Raw genomic sequence first — 17,954 nt, 5'->3', positions numbered from 1 at the left:
TGGTCTATTGCTTATTTATTAGATAATTAACTTTTTGCTCATGATTTGTGTCAAGCTGTATTAGTATGGTAACTGGAACTTAAACACACAAAACAGCACATTACACTGACTTTTATTAAAATGAGCCCTAAATACAGTACATGACCTATTGTGCCATATTTATAAGGCTGGACCTCAAAAGTTAGATTTTTTCCTCCTGATTATTTTTTTTATATAGAAAAACATTCTTTAACTCAAATTTTTGATAGAGGTTCATGGATTTGAGCATATTTATTTTGTATTTAAATGTTTTAAGAGATTATAAATAAGTTTAGGTCTTGGACATATTTTGTATTAAATGCAGAATTCATTTTAAACAGGCTTATTTTTAAATAACAAAATAAAAATTCTGATTTAAATAAAAACTTTAAAAAAAAAATTTTGTCAGGAAAAAAAAGTAAATTTTTATCCCTCCTGACAATAAAGCAAAGTATCAAGCTGAGCCGAATTTATACAGGGACCCAAACATAAAATACCATTCTGGGTGGCCTGTGTCCAGCTGATGCTCAGAACGTGCTCTTCTGTCAGTGAGTTCTTTTCAGTGCATCTAGTCCTATCACTTTGTTTGCAGGTATTAGTTCATGAGAAAACAAAACTGATTTTACTGTGTTTATACAGGGGCCATGCTGCAAAAGGCTATGCATTTACTCAACTTTTGGAGGATTGTTCCATAATTTAAATGTTGTGTGGTGTGAGCACAATGACTTCTAAATTGTCATAAAAATTGCATGGTATTTTAAAACTCAGTAAATGGCTCATCTCCATTCATTATGAGCATATTGCCTGAGAGCTACATGGTGTTTTCATCTAGAACTTAAGCAGCCTTTATGCCCAGGAGGAATTGAGTCTAATGGGTATGGTTGACAGTGAGATGGCAAAATAAATACATTATTTCAAAACAACCTTTTTATATGCTTTCAGTGAACATATGTTGGCTCCTCCTCTAAACTTCAAAAGATTGTTAATTTATCTTGAGAAGGTAGTTTACATCCTTGTGGGGATGTTGGGATAAAACTGGCACTAGTGGCAATATTTGAAAAAAAAACAAAAACCTCCTTACATTGCTATTGATACAGTAATACATTTAGGTTTTTGTTTTACATTGAACATAGTAAAACAACAGCTCATTCCCCTTGTGTCAGTTCTGTTCCCTTTTCAGTTTAGGTAACATTATGAGCACTTACTAACTTACTCACTTTTACTGTTGGTTGCAGGTTTGTGCTTTCCAAGCTTCATTAGTTCTGGGCTATCCAAATTCCTCTTTGGAGTATTAATTATGGGGAACACTCAAGCCCTAAATCTTCTGCAAATACAGTTTTAAAAAAATGTTTGAGTCTCTTCCTCCACTCTGGTAAATGCTCTACCTTTCTTTAAATCAAAATCAATACCAATTGCTCAGTTCAAAGAACCTTACATATAGCAAGTGTTTCCATATATAAAAGGAATCAGATATTTCACACCCTTAAAAGGTGATCACAATTATTAAAGTATCTTGAGTTTTATTTTGCAAGAGATCAAACTCTTCTTTTTTCAAAATTGTTGCAATGTTTTTGCCACAAATCTAAATACCTTCCAGTGATTTCCTGCAAGGAAACAGGTGTTCTTGTGTGGTTCCTATCCTAGGAGGTGGAACTTTTTGTTTATAAACGTGCACAGCAAGTTGTAATTTCGAAACAGAACTAATAAGGAAACAATATGGTAATCTTTATGGTCTAATAGGGCCAACAAACTCAATTATATTATAAAATAGGTATATTCTAAGGTTACAGTACATTCTGAAATAAGGACACCAACACTTCAGGTTTTTATTATTGCCAGATCACTGAGAGGCAAATTTAAATCTTTGCAACTTGGATAAGTAAATAACATGAGGTATTAGAACAGCAGGAACCCAGAAACTTATTTCAAAACGGATTTTGAATCAGCAGATTTTGTTAAATACGAGAGCACAAACATATCAGAGAACAATTATACTTACTGAGCAGTATCTATTAAACATGGTGCTGTTTTACCAATGTTTGCTGTTGAGAGCATGGAAAGGTCAGTGTGCTTGTGACAGACTGGGGTATGTAATTTTGTGAAAGCAGTAATACTCCTAATACACTGTCCTGACCTTTTCTGGTGGCAGACTTTCTTTCCGATTGCCCTCATATTTGAAATATGAAATTACATATGGGAGATAATGCTAATATCATTAGTATGAATAAACTATAGGTAGCATATACATGGAGCAAGCTGGCTATGCTTTGTGTTTTGGTAACATAGGAAGACAAGCTGTTTGGGTGGGCAATGATCCACTAAGATAAGCAATAGATAAAAAGCGAAGGAGAAGGATGACATCAAATTGTGAAAATTATATAAATTTTCTCCACCTTATTTCCACTTAATCAACTATACCATGTTGTCCCTCGTGCTGTAGACTAATTGTTCAGTTTCTTGTAGGCATCATAGAAAAGTGGGGTCTCAAGACTGTGGAGAGCCCTTCATGGTCAGTACGTTCACATTGTGAGGATGTTTAATACCTAAACTGATCACCTGCAACACTATTGTCAGTTGTCCTGGTACTGAAACAGTGTCATGACCAGGACATGGATGGTCTGACCTAGTGATCAGAGCAGAAGCCAGGCTGGGTCAGATACTAGGAGATCAGAGTCAGGCAGTAGGACGAGGTAACACAAGAGAAACGGTCCTAAACAGGGGAAACCCAGTTGCCTGGACAACTTCTTGTTCCTATGCTGGATTTAAATATAATCAGGGACCCTCCCATCCCTAATTCTGTCATTCAGCTCTCAGGACTTAAGCCCTCTGTCAGAGTTCAGCTTCTAGTTCTAGCAACTGTTAGCAGGTCACTGGGTGGCAGGTTGGAACTTACTGGCTCCTTAGACAGGGTTCAATACCTATAGTTAACTGACAAACAGCCAAGAGTTTCTCTACTCCTGATGTGAAAATTACCAATGAAAGCTTATAAAGGGACCATTCCGATATTCTGCATCATATATAAAATGGTGTCTGAAGCATTTGAACAATGTCCAAAAGAGCTACAGCTGTTTTCCCTGTCGTGCAGTTTAAATGTCTGAACATTGATATCTGTGCTTTATCTGAAGTGTACTGGCTAGGAAACCATGAAAAGAAAGTTGATGACCACACATTTTTCCCCCTCCTCAGACTGCCCCAATAGATTGCCTTAGCAAGGGATAGCCACTGTACTTTCACCCAGTGCATAGTGGGTATTGCAGAGTTGGTAGGTGATTAATGAGTGACCTATCACTGTCTGATTCCAGGCCATCTGTGAGCATCTTACCATCCTTGCAGTGTAGTCACATTAACACCAATGATGTGGCTGCAGATTACTTTTACCAGTAGCTCCAATTAATTGTTTATGAAGCTTCAAGAAGAGATGTCCTCATGATCCAGGGAAACTTTAATGTGCTAACAGGAAAAGCTAATGACACGTAGTCAAGTGTATGCTTGAGAAGTTTGGTGTCGGGCAGGAGAACAGGAAGGGGCAGTGACTGCTGGAATTTGTGGCTGCCAGTGACGTGGTGATCACTGACTCTCACTTCTGTCACCTAAAGTTTCACAAGCAGACTTGGTACAGCCCAGATGGTTTCACTAGGACTGTTATTCGTCATGCCCTCACTAACAATCACATTGGTCAAGGGTCATGGATGTACAAGTTTGTAGAGGTGCTGAACTTGACATTGGACATCTGTTTCCACTGACAAAAGTGTGCCTCTGACTTGAAAGACAATCAGTTAATCGGCTAAAATTAGTTCAATTCAACCAGGTAGCTTTCTGTTCTGAGCTATTGAAGAATATCGAAGCATCAGAGACTGAAGGCGCTCTCCCTCTGTCATCTGATGAAGAGTGGCATTTTCAGATCAACCATGCTGACTGTTGTCAGTTCAGTGCTGGAGCCTCAGCCCTTCAAATATCAACCATGGATCAGTGAGGAGATGCTCACTGCAGTTAGAGTTAAGTTAAAAACAAGACTACCATTTGAGTCTTTGAATTGTTTGTTGAATGCAAAAGCAAAGGCTGAATGGATTTGACTTTGGGACATCATCAAGTCATCATGTAAGAAAGATAGAGAATCCTGGTGGTTGACTCTGGCAGTCAGTTTAGACCAGGATGCTGTCAGGTGCAGTCTCCACACCCACTATTCAGCTTTGTGGTAGTTGTGGGGGAAGGTGGCCACAGCTTGCCCAGTAGAGAATCTGTATGTCAGCAACAGCAAGAATCTTCAGGATCAGTTGCATCATTGGAAAGATCATTTCAAGATACTCCTCAATTGTCCATCACCTGCAGTCCCTCTTCCATTTGAAGAGGAATAGGAAGTTCCAGTAGAGCCACCTTCCTTCAACCAAGAGGTCTGGATTGCAGTCCATAAGTTTAAGACTGGGATGATACCAGAGGTTTGTAACATTACCCCAGCGATGCTGAAGACAGGTGAGAGTATTGCTGCACCATGGCTGCATATGCTGTTCCAGACATCTGGTGCACAAATGTCATCCAGAGCGACATGAAGATGGGTATTTATTCTGCCTCTGTTCAAAATTGGTGATAGGCCAAATATATATAACTATAAGGTATTACATTTTGTCAATCCCAGGGAAAGTCTTTGCTTCTATGTTAATATCTCAATCAACAATGCACTTCATGACAAAGGTCTGAGTAGTCAGTGCCGCTTGATACCTGGTTGTTCCACAAAAATCTTTACCTTGAGGCTACTTTTTTTTTAGAAAATGATTGTTTAATAAATGGGCACAGCATATTTTATAGATTTCCATTAGGCCTTTGTTTCAGTGCATGGAACATGTTTATGGGATCTAATGAGGTGACTCAGTGTCCGTAGGAAGATAGTGTTATTGGCAGAAGAGTTCCATAATGGAACAAAAAGCTGGGTTTGAGTCAGTGGCAGATACGCATCATGGTTTCCTATTTCCATGGAAGTTTGGCAAGGCTGTGTTCTGTCACCATTGCTGTTCAATATCTCCATTGATTGGTTGATAGATAAGCTTGAGCATGCAGCTGTCGGTGGTGTAGAGCTTTGAGATCTTGAATACACTGATGACGTTGACTTGCTGGCTCAGTTTGGTGAATCCCTGCAGCTCATGGCTGATCTGGTTGTGGATGAAGTAGTGCCCATTGGTCTGGCTACTGGTTCAGATAAAGCTAAGTCCTAGACATTGCCATCAGCTAGCCTCCAGCTCCAGATTACAGTCAGCTCAGTATTAACCTGTCTGGATGGGACACTGAGCAGGTAGCATCTGTCGAATGCTGCCCAAATATTTTACACTTGTATCACAGTAATATTGTCATCTTCTGAATTATGAGTACAGGCGAGTCTCATCGTACACGGGGATTCCGTTCTGCGGTTAGCGTGTAAAGAGAAAAATGCATATAATCAAAATTACATTGAGTTGAATGGTGGGTGGAATTGTCCGCACTACAGATAGAGTATTAAAATTATTATTTTTATCTTTTTGTTTTGTTTTTGCCGACCTCATAAAGCTGAAATTGTGCATGTTAAATGCGCATAAGATGCGACAGACCTGTATAGATACATTTGACTTTATAGCTATCATCACTGATGCAGAAATAGCTTAATGTTTATTAATATATAGCACCAGAGGTGTGCACAACTATAGACAGCTAAAATCTGCTCTGTGTTGAACTGCTTATTCCACTAAGCATAGGGAGAGATGAAAGATGAGACCTAAATAAAATAGGGTGATGAGGTTGCTTGCTCCACTCTTGTGTTTGTATCATTTCACTTTTAAAAGTCTCATTTTTAAATTTTATTTTTATTAGTTGCAGAAGTGAGGGTCATTTGAGGTGAGTTGCAAAATGATAGCTTATGATTCTGGTAATTGCTTCTGAGTAACTGTCATTGGCCAATATTTAATAACCTTTTAAAGGAATGGTAATAACACAGAGTCAAACACTGAGTTATAAACACTCCCATCATCCTCATTAGGTTTTTTCCTCATATCAAAAGATAAAGTGTAGCTCTGCCGATCAGACTTGTTCTTGATAACCTTATTTTAATGGCTACTGTTAATGTGGATGTCTGAACAAAGGCACTAAGTTAAATCTGTGTTTCTCTTGCGTGCTGTTCAGACCAGTGACTGCCCTTGTTTGCTGCTGTTTGTTGGGCTGCCAACTTATTGTGGCATGGGAATGACTGCAGACACCGGAGGTTCAATGTATTTTGTATAGATTCTTTGGAGGAGCTCAGAAACAAATCTATTCTTGGCAATAAATGGCTTTCAAAGACTGTCTTGCTATTTAAAATTAATGTAACTACTATCAGGCTGCATTTCCAAATACTGAAGCTGGTGTAAATGTCAACATAGCTTTGAATTCCTATTAGATAAGCTCTCAATGCCTTTTATTAAGACAGTGAGCAAATCTGTAGGTCAGTTGACCTGGTACAGACCAATATCTGAAATTTATGCTTTCTCAACCCTAACATTTGCAGAGCTTCTGATTCTGAACCAACTGCTATAGGGGAAATAGATACCTTTTGGTATGATACTGGACAGTTATGCAAAAAAAAAACCTCATTAATCTTTGTAAGGAGAAGTAAATTCTACATTTGGCATGTTAGTGTTTTCAAATCAGATTCATATGCTTAGAGATACAAGCTCACCCTGTGCAAAGCTTTGCTTTTGGAGCATGGCTTGCCTGGGCATTGAGCCCTGGCATCAAGGGTGTTGGAATAGTTTGGAAATTAGAGAAACTAATGGAAGAGCAGCAGATGTTCATTCTGCATAATCTTGCTTAATTAACTTATCAAAAGAGATGGAGGCAAAGGAGTTGAAGAGAGCTGGACCCTTAAAATGGGCAAGGCAATAGAGTAAGGAGTAGAGAGAGAAACTTTCCCTCCAGTAGCCATGCCCTTGATTTGTGATCATATATGAATCTTTTTAATCTGGTTGACCAGCCCTGGATACAAGATTTCAAATTATCCACAAAATACAAGCATTGGCAGTGGCAGTCCAAGATGCCCTGCCTACGTACCTCAACCCTGACCTGGTTTGCTCTCCTGTTGAGAAGAGGATAACAGCTCCAGGCCCATTCAGTCCTTGATGTCTGCTGACTAACATTTACATACTTTTTATATAGGACATAACATTGTTGGCAAACTCCCTACTTCTTGACTTCTGTTTCTGTTTTGCACCAGATGGGCCACAGGTAATGATTTTGGCTTCTGGAAAAGTGTGTTGACTTCTGAACAGCAGGAGCAGATCTTGTGCTAGTTTCTGTTTGGAGAGCAAGTACTGCAAAAGCAACAGCTGGGATGGGGTGGGGGAATATTTATCAAGGAAAAATGCCAGCTGTCACTGATCTGCAGAAATTTCATATGATACATAAGTACAATTTTGTTTCCAGATCAGAATGCAGTAAGTCTTTACTTGTCAGTTAGTCAGCAGTTAAAATTCCTCAGTGATTTGAAGCACTCTTGCCTTGTGAACTGTCCTCTGACAACACTCTTACTTTATGAATCTGCAGGTCTTTCATTTGACACTCTGAGCTGATTTGTTAGTTTTCTAAATTGGTGCACTCTTGTATTCCAAGATGTCAGGAGATTCTTGCCTTCAAAAAATTAAAAATACTTGAATAGTTTAATAAGGCCTAGAATGCTAATCCACAGCAAGTGGAGCAAATTGGGCCTATGTAGTAGGATGTATGTTAAGCCCAGGTCTACACTAGCGAATAGCGTAGCTGAAATCGGCATATGTTAGGTTGACTTACCTGGCCATGAGGATGGCAGCGAGTTGACCGCTGCCGCTCCCGCATTGACTCTGCTTCTGCTTCTTGCAAGCTGGAGTTCCGGAGTCGACAGGGAGTGCGATCGGGGATCGATTTTATTGCGTCTACAAATCTAGGCATCCTTGGTGAACAACTGGTTAATAGCACTTTGGGTCTCCGAAGAAATCTGAACGTTAGTCTCCCGTTCTGGAGTAACTGCAGCTATGGCTAAAGTAGCTGAAGGTATTGAAACTACAGGGTAGACACTTTAACTTTTCTGCTTCTGAATTTAAACCACCATTCACTTTGAATTATGGCTTAGCCGATATGATATTTGCTGGCATGACCTCAAAGAAATCTCTCCCTTTACATGTATGGCTTTCCTTTCATCTTTATGTCAAGCTGTTGTTGTCTTAGAGTAGAGATAATTCCTTCCTTGGAGGATTTACAATCCATTTATAATTCGTTCAGCATATTGAGACCCAATTCCAATTTGTGATCTCTAGGTGCTTCCATAATATGTTTGCTACTAACTATAGGATAAATCAACCAATGCCTGTAGGCCACGTACTTCTTCCATGCCCCTAGTATTGTAAGCTGTGTGAGCAATTTCCATACATGTGTATGTACATAATTTAAAGCACACACTTTAAGATGTTGTCTTTTTAAGGAGCATTTTCTTGGTCAGTCCCAGACACTCTTGCTGTTACTCAAAAGTTGATTGATTTTAGAAGTGTGGTTTTTACAGTTTAAAAGGCCTTAAAACTGCATAAGTAGCTTGAATTTTTTCCCCAGTTTAAGCTGCTCAGTTTTAGGTTGCTCCAAACATAATACTGGGGAGCAATATATGGAGGCTGGCAAGGGCATGAGTTAAGCTTGTCCATTCCTGAGCAAGCTCATAGAGAAGCTACTCAAAGGACAATTTCAAGCTCGTCTAACTGAAGCTAGTATTCTAGACCCTGCACCCTCTGGATTCACGTCAGGACGTGGAACTGAAACTGCTTTAGTGGCACTAGTGCATGATTTTCTGCTGTCAATAGGTAGAGGACAGACATCGATTTTCATCCTCCTGGAACTCTCCACAGGCATTCAACATCATTAACCATGAGATACTGCTCTCTTACTTGTGAGAGGTGTCAGGGGCCCAGGGTAATGTGCTAAAATGGTATGACTTCTTCCTGGAGGGGATGCACTCAAAGAGTAGCGATGTCCTTCTCAAAGAGAAGTGACATGTCCACAGCTAGACCTCATGGAATACCACAAGGATCAGTTCTGTCTTCTCTCATATTCAGCATCTATGTGTAACCACTGGGGTGAAACTGTAAGACAACATGGACTGAAGTGCCAGCAATACACAGATGACACAGCTCTACTTACCACATATTACCAAGATATTCCAGTGCTTCAACAAGATCAGCTCATGGATAAGGAATGACTGGTTGAAGATTTACCCGAGGAAGACGGTGATGCTGGTGGGCACGAGAAAGCATTTAACGCTCACCAAACTGACAAAAGTGCCCCTGGAATTTTTCTCTGTTCCACCTTTTGCTGTTCTCTTTCATGGTAGCAATCATCTTGTCCAGCAAGGTCTTAGAGGTAAAGGCTCTGACAGCTAGTCCATCTTAGATAAACAAGGCATTTTTTGAACTTCATCCAAAGTTTTTGATTTTCATCTGAAGTCAGTTTCTCTGCCTGTTTTCTTCTCAAATCCCATAGCTATCTTGAGGAGGTCATGCTATGTATACAAGCATAAGAGCTGTTGGCTACTATTCAGAAAGAACAAAGCCTTTCTGAAAATGTTAGGTTCTGTAACTGTGTGCTTGGACACACAATGCCCACTGAACGGTTCTCTGGAGGCAATAGTCCAAAACAGTTAGTGTGTGTGGTAAGTAATCCCCTCTTTTGCCCACTTCTCTTTTCCTTATAACATTTAAGTGTGTACATGCAAATTTATTCATACCGCACAAACAAATAGCTCTTACAATGCTCAAAAAATGAGGAGTCCCTATGGTGACCATTAATAGGTTTAAGGGTGTGTGTGTGTGGGTGTGTGGGTGTGTATAACAAACAAAATAGTCATTTTTTAAAAATAACTAACTAAGGTAGTGCAGTGAATCATATAGCATTAATATAAAAAAAGAAAAAAATGTACATCTAAAGTATGTGAACAAGTAGCAACATGGTAGTTCTCTCCCATTTTGAAGATATAACTCATACAAATCCATTTAATTCAGGTGACTCTTGCTGCAATATAGGGTCCTAAATTGATAGGATTATGAGCACCTCCTATGATAGAGTGCTTTCAGTTCCTTTTGAAGGAAATAAGTAGAATCCTAATCACCTACAAGGCATGATCAGTGATTGTACAGTTGGGCCCTGAATTCTTTACGAGACCTAGACTGCAGTCATTGAATAGGGAATTTTGTCTGAGTAGAGTAAATAAACTTTTAAAAACATTTTATACAGGGGCATGTTTATGTGATGCTTCACAAACCTAGTTTAAACCTGTTCTATCATGTAAACTCAGTTGTCTGTTACCGTTTCTAGCCCTTGCAATTTTATCGTGAGTCTCATGACTTAAAGTCCTGACTCCTGGAGGCTTGTCATAGATTAATATCTCAACTTTCATCTAAAAATGTCAAAATTTTTGCCTTCATAGCTGTGGAGAAAAGCTTGAAAAGGTGATGTGTTTCCTAAGAACTGAAAACAGAAAGCAACATACTTGATTTTTATTTGTTTATTTATGAATTATGAGGTTTGTAAATCAGTTTAGCAATTTTGGGGGTCTGAATCCTGGGGTTGGAAATACAGTTAATGTAAATATTATTGCAGACCTGACACCAGCCTAAGTCAGTTGGTTGCACACACTATGCAAACAGTAAATTCCTAGTGTATGCAGTTAGATTTAGTTATTTGTATGACTATATTGCATAAGAGCCTTAGCCATGGACAAGGATCTCATTGTGCTAGGTGCTGTATAAACACAGAACAAAAAGACAGCCCCAGTGATTGATATGTTAAACATTAAAAGCACCTCAGTATAAATAACTAGTTTACATCCGTGCTGCAGACTGTGCAAAGCTCAATTTTCAGGTAGTGACTGTTGTGCATTTTAAACTGTTCTACAGAAAAGGAAGTGAGTTTATAATACAAAGGGTGCTTGGTATAAATATCTATCTGAATGCAAGATTTAAACAATCCTTATTGTTGGTATTACTGTTTTAATATACATGGTTAGTTGCAGTGGGGTTTTTTTTTTCATTGAGTAAATTGCTAAGTTAACATTTCAGGCATTAAATTATATGCATGTCAAAATCTTTTTTCCATATTATGGGAATTTCCTCAAGAATAATAATTTTTTTAAAAAAAGGGCGTGCATGTTCCTAGACCCAGACAATGTAGCACTTGTGGTTCTTTTATTTATTGGCAATTGGCTCTGAAACTATATCAGTTTTGCCTCTCAGTTTTCAGATGTCAATTTCCTGGTATCATGGATCTCTCCCTCTTTTAGGCACTTTTGTGACCTACTTCTACATATTCTCCTGTGGCCCTGGGTCTGACTCTATCTTCAGTTAATATTGTTAGCTTGTGCAAACTGCCCAGTTAATGAGATGATATATTGAGCTATACTATCCAACCGAATAATTGCCAGGAGATTTTCAAGCAGTTCCGTGAAGATCATTCACTGCAGGCGCTGCCCAAGGCTGGGGAGGGGCTGTATTAATTTAGATGGAATAATTGGGCCAAAAGTGTTAACATAATCCAGTAGTGTTTAATGTTGAACATTAAACAGTGTTAAAGAAGGTTTGGGATTTGGTATACCGAGACCTCAGTCTGCTTAGTATCATGGCAAAGACACCGTTAAAAATCCTTTTAACCTTTTATTGAAGATAAAGAAAAGAAGGAAAGACAGTTCAATCATTTGAAATGTGAAGTCTTAGGGCTTTAATTTTAACTACATCCTTTATTCCCTTTCCCCATTAGATGGAGAGAGTTTTAGAAGGAAAAAAACCCTTGTGTGATCATCTCTTGAATGGTATCAAAGATGGTAATAAATGTCCTTTTGGAAGAAATTAGATGGGATGGGATGGAGCAGTTGTTAAAGTTCGTTTAATCCCAGGTGGTGGCTGGGATTCAGCTGTAGCCGGTAGGGGTGGCAAAGTCATCTGGGACCCTCTATCTGTTCTGGCCTGGTCTGGTCTGGACATCTCTCAGGATCAAGATGATGAAGACTCAGGGTCCCAGAAGAAATGGGGGTTGGCAGGTATGATGGTGAAGTTTGTTCCAATAGTCAATTTTTCTCCCCAAAGTCTCTTTAAGGACGCATAAAGGGCATGGAATAGCCCATCCCGCCAATTAGGCCTTTTTTCCAAACACACCAATTCTGGTTCACTGATTCCTGGTTCCACGCTTTTCTTGTTTACCGACATGGTCTTAATATAGTTCTTGAGTTATATCTATAGACCTTTTTGTTTCAACTACTTCAGTCTTTTCACCTCTTTCATCTTTTTCCATCAACATTTATTATAAATTATTTGATGCTTTATGACATTATAATTTGTTCAAGTACTGTATTTTTTTTAACAGTTAAGCTCACTATTAAGGTAAAATTGTAGTCCCAGTTATCACAATGATGCGTCAGGTTCTTTTCCTTGCTGGCACCCCCCTGTTGACAGCTAGTCTGGTTCTGTGGTGGTCTTCCCCTTTTCTGGCTCAGCCATCTGCCCAGGTCACGCATGGATGTCTATCCCTTTCAGGGTATATAAACAGTCCAGCAAAGGATAACCCTCTAATTAATGTGAGGGGCATATGGTTCAGGGTCTTGGGGTCTTGACTATCTAGACTCCCCATATCATGGTTAGACTTCTGCCTTTGGTACTCCCAGAGTATGGTGGGGGAACCTGGGCCCACCCCTTCACTGGGTTCTGATCCAGGGCCCAGTGGTAAGCAGCTATTTCCTGCACCCCAGAGTGCTATACTGCTGCCTCTCTGGATCACTTCCTACCAGTTCCCTCTTTTCACAATAGATAAAGACTAAATAACTGGAATCAAAGATAAAGTCTCAGGCTTCCTGAGAATCACAAATCTCTTCCCTTTGGATTTGGCAACATCGGTACACAACCAGGCCTCAGGCAGCAGGAGCGCCTGCAGTGCTCCTTTCTAGGAACTCAGAATGTAGGTCAATTCATCTCCATTGTCTGCTGCCATACTGACCTGGCCTGTTCTCCTTCTGAGCTCTTCCTCCAAGTCATGCATGCTTTGCCGGTGTGGTGGTTGGGGCTGCCTGGGCCCAGAACAGCTGCATAACTTTTACCTTACAGATGTGGGGGTTGTATATAGCCATCATAAGTTCCTACTCATTAGATCTGGAAGGATAAGTTTTTGTGTTTCTATTAGAATTCCACATTTTCAGTTGCTCACTCTTGGGATGAACTCTTGCAGACATGCTGTCTCTTACTGAAGGTAGGCTTTTATGTCGTGTGAGCAAAAATGGTTTGGATATCAGACAATCTGACAAAAACAAGGTTTTGTATTGGTGGGTGGGGGGAATGTATCTGTATGCACATGTGTGAAAAATAAAAATTGCACTAGCAGAAGTGGGGTCATGACAGAAGCTTAGGAAGAGGTCTTGCAAGTATCAAACACAGGGGCTTAGGAAAGGGAGGACAACAATGTTCCAAAATTGCTAGTGTATTAGTGAGGAGAGTGTTCTGGGATGGCTAGAGAGCTGGAGGAGACCACAATGGAGGGAGCTATAGTTGAGCTATGGTGACTGTGCTGGCCTTCGGGAATTGTCTGTGTGTGCAAATTTGCTTACTGCTGTTTAAGATGAGCAATACTCATGTATGTAGATGTGTAAATAAGTGTAATATACACTACTCTAGACTCAGAATAACCGATTTCTCCAGCAACAAAATGACTTGCTGCAAATCTCCAAAACAACTTCTCAAAAGCAACAATTTTCATTTTTCAATGCTCAGTACCTGTAGAGCTGTAATGGCTGGAGGCAGACAGTTTTAATATGGCATGGCAAAATAGTCCTCATTGAAACGTTTTGAGTATTCCAGTGAAAATTTAGCTTTGACTTGCGTGCAGTGAGATGTCCAACCCCAGAATCAATCTCTGAATTCTTTCATGGTTTTCACCACTTACCAAAGATGTGAGCAAAGGGAGGCTGTATCACAAAATGCATGACAACTTTTTTGAATATTAAGCATGCATGTTTTCTGAGGCCCTCACTGAATAAAGCAGGGCTCTATTGGAGCTTTGATATGTTATGTGCATGAATGTGCATGCTGAGGGAGAGATTTCATCTGGCCTGTGCACATGTATGCAGGAAGGTATAACACAAGCCTTTCCCCTTCCACCCTCTCATGTAAGAACGAACAATAATCTCAGTTCCTGTGTCCATCTGAGTTCAAGATCTGCATGGCCCAAAAGGGAGGGTGCCTTTAGCCTTGGCCTTGCACCCCTTAGCACTGGCAAGCAGAGCTGGAGATGCTGCTGCACTTCTGTAAAGTCCCCAGCAACCTACATTTAACTCAGCACTCACTGTGTATTGTTTGATTTTATCTCTCTGGAAATCTTCCCTTTATGCATCCTAACTCAGCATGTCCATGTGCTTTCCTGACAGCAAGGACTATGTCAGTAATTATCATTCATGACTCTTTACAGCAGAGTTCTGTCAAGGCCAAAGCATTGACCTGGCTGCTACATCCAATTCTATCACACGCACAGATTACTTACCATTCAAAATGTTGCTTTACCAGGTGACAAGTGCTTCAGGGAGCTGTTATCCTGCCCTTGACTTGGTGAGCCAGAATTTGACACGTCTGCTTATTGTTGCAGCTACATTTACCAAAATGACTGCTCCCACCAGGATTCGTTCTAGGAAATAAAATATCTGAGCCACCGTATATATTATTTGTGTATTTGGCTAGCATTAGCCAAGTCTGCATTCGTGTGATCCAAAACGTAGAAATTCCAATGAAGGAAGCCAGCCTCTACTCCCTACCAATAAAGGAGAACAGATTGAATGTAAGAATAAAAAGGGATCCTGAAACCACTAACCATGAGCAAAATTGAATTCTGTGCACTGAGATCACAAAATGCAATAGTACAAAGGCGTTAAGTTTTGGGGACCCTAATTTTGAGGAAATATGAAATCCAGTAAGGAAGGTCTGGTGTGGGGAGAAATTGGGGAGTTCTACAAGATATGACAATTAAGCCATTACTGACTAGATGACTTCTGAAATAGAAGCATGCAGTGAATAAGGAGCCAACAGTCTCCTTCATAAAGGAGTGTTCAAAGAGCTGAGGATAGAGGAAAAAGCCCTGTACTGTAAATGGAAAAGAGATGAGGTAACCAAACAAGAATATAGTTTAAACTTGCAGAGAAAAGCCAAATGAGTTATAGGATTTTTGTGATTACTTTGCCTCATTTGTGGGGTAAGTATAATGAGATGACAAATAGCAGAAAAAAGTAGGTCCATTTAAAAGTAAATGAAAGTGGATTGAATGGCATATATGCTCAAATATTTTTTTCTATTTTTCAACAAGAAATATGTTATAGGTGTTCATGAAGTGAGAAACTTGTAAAAATACTTACCAGTAAAGCCCAGATGGGTTTTTTTGGACTATTCGAACATAAACTATTTTAAAAGGCCAGATGATATGCATCCTAGGATGCTGAAGCAATTGCTGTAGGAAATATACTCTGTACCACTGTCAATTACTTCTGAAGGGACGCACAAAAAATTGAGAGGGACCAGAAGATGGGGAAGAAAACAAATATAAAATGGAATTTTGAACAAGTAATCCTGGCAGCAGCCATTTCATAAGTTTAGCCTCCTTTTCCTAGTCAAAGAACAAATTGCAAATTTTGCAGAGGTTAATAGAACCATGAGCAAGAAGCATCATGAGATTAAAGAATAACTCTAAACAAATTTGATTGTAATAGCAGCAAAGATTCCTGTGGCACCTTATAGACTAAAAGACGTATTGGAGCGTGAGCTTTCATGGATGAATACCCACTTCGTCAGATGCATGCATTCACCCATGAAAGCTCATGCTCCAATACATCTGTTAGTCTATCAGGTGCCACAGGACTCTTTGCTGCTTTTACAGATCCAGACTAACGTGGCTACCTCTCTGATACTTGATTGTAATAGAAATTAAAAAATTAGTGTATAAGTAGTAGATACATTATAACATGATTTTAAAAGAACTATTGACAATACCTCAAAACTTGGTACTTAGTTCATACAGGCTTTGATATAAATGCTGACCTGTGAATAAAAAAGTGCCAGAAACAGTTATGATAAATATCAGAATAACAAGTTGATAGAAGTAGGAATTGGAGTATTGCAAGAGTCGTTTAAGACAGCTGTTAAACATGAGATATGTCGCCAGTAGAAAGAGCATTTTACTTTGCAGATTACAAAAAACAGAGTATTTGATAACACCACTGAGGGCTGAAAATAAGCTATTTAATGGGAAAGAGAAACATGGAAATCAGTAATGCCAAAGACTTTACTGCATTTCAGAATCATATTTAGTTTTAGAAGTAACATAGACAGCAGAATAGCAAAAATGGGGTGTACAGTTTTTTGGACTGCATATTCAGATGTAGTATAAGAAACAGGTAATTTCTTTCTGTAGGGTTGTGATGTGATCGCACATGGAATGCTATCCTTAGTTCTGGACTCATCAGAAAAATACAACAAATTGGAGGGACTTTCTAGGAACAAGAAGTATGGCCATGGGGACTGAAGTGAAATAACAATTTTACCCTGAATCTATAGCTTGTCTGAGCAATGACCAAGTGGGGACATAAGCCTTTATATTGAAATGTGTGAACCATAGCAAGTTAAAGGAACTACTTAGCCTATTAAAAAGTTAGGAGTGGGATGAAATGAATAAGCAAATAAAGATAGGCTAAATATCAAAGGAAAATTTTCTGCAAATAACTTCCACTCAGGGAATGCCTTTGGCATGGCATGTGCATTCAAATTAAATCTAGATTGGATGGCTGTTTCCAAAACTGGATGCCTGGAATTTTTTGGTGTTGAATAGGTTTTAGAGATAAATGCATTGAACAGTTGATTACTTAAAGAATCAAATGGGACTCTCCCCGAATGTGGCTGAATAGAATATAAAGGAAACTGAGCCTCATTTGTTTGTGGGGGAGGGGAGAAAAACCCAGATGCAAATATGCGTCATGCCTGCTTTTTAGAATGGAGTAAAAGGATTTGACATGGCCTAACATGTAAAAGGAACACTTCCCTCCCTCTTTTATACTGTGACAGACCCAGGCCAGTGGGGTACAGGAATCTGGTAGAAGGCAAATATATGGGCCACTGGATGAATAGTTTTCTGTTCCCTGAGTGACCAGAGCAGGGGCTGCCTTAGAGCAATCAGGAACCTGCTAGAACCAGTAAAAGCAGCAGAGAATCTTGTGGCACCTTATAGACTAACAGACGTTTTGGATCATGAGCTTTCGTGGGTGAATACCCACTTCGTCAGATGAAATGTAGTGGAAATTTCCAGGGGCAGGTATATATATGCTAGCAAGCAAGCTAGAGATAACGAGGTTAATTCAGTCAGGGAGGATGAGGCCCTGTTCTAGCAGCTGAGGTGTGAAAACCAAGAGAGGAGAAACTGGTTCTGCAGTTAAGGCAGGCAAGCCAGTTAAAACACCTGGAGCCAATTAAGAACTTACTAGAATCAATTATGGCAGGCAGACTAATCAGGACACTTGGTTTAAAAAGGACCTCCCATCAGTTAGTGGAGGGCGTGCAGGAAACAGGGAGTGAGAAGCTGCTGGAGGACTGAGGAGTACAAGAATGATCAAGCTTCGGGGGAAGACCCTGCGGTAAGGATAAAGAAGGGGCTCGAGGAAGGCCATGGGGAAGTAGCCCAGGGAGTTGTAGGTGTCATGCAGCAGATACAGGAAATGTAGACAGGCGCTATCCACAGGGCCCTGGGTTGGAACTCAGTGTAGATGGCGGGCCCAGGTTTCCTCCATTCCCCCAACTCCTGATCAAATATAGGAGGAGTTGACCTGGTCTGTGAAAAACACCAAAAGGGAAGGTCTAATTTGGAAAGGGATCTGGCCTATCTCTGACCCAGTAGGTGGGACACAGACACTGCGGGGA

General features: G+C 39.8%; 1 protein-coding gene across 1 annotated transcript in view; it reads left to right on the top strand.

Moving 5' to 3' along the window:
* The window catches only part of CHID1 (chitinase domain containing 1), a 323,968-nt gene that overhangs the window by 81,302 nt on the left and 224,712 nt on the right, over positions 1-17,954 (top strand). Inside the window, 1 exon segment of the mRNA XM_075065078.1 lies at positions 2,491-2,527. Coding sequence (XP_074921179.1) covers positions 2,491-2,527 — 37 coding nt within the window.

This window comes from Chelonoidis abingdonii, chromosome 4 (genome assembly GCF_003597395.2).
Source record: "Chelonoidis abingdonii isolate Lonesome George chromosome 4, CheloAbing_2.0, whole genome shotgun sequence".
Taxonomy (NCBI): domain Eukaryota; kingdom Metazoa; phylum Chordata; order Testudines; family Testudinidae; genus Chelonoidis; species Chelonoidis abingdonii.
Note: the sequence above shows the minus strand (reverse complement) of the source record. Positions and strands in the feature narration are given on the sequence as shown.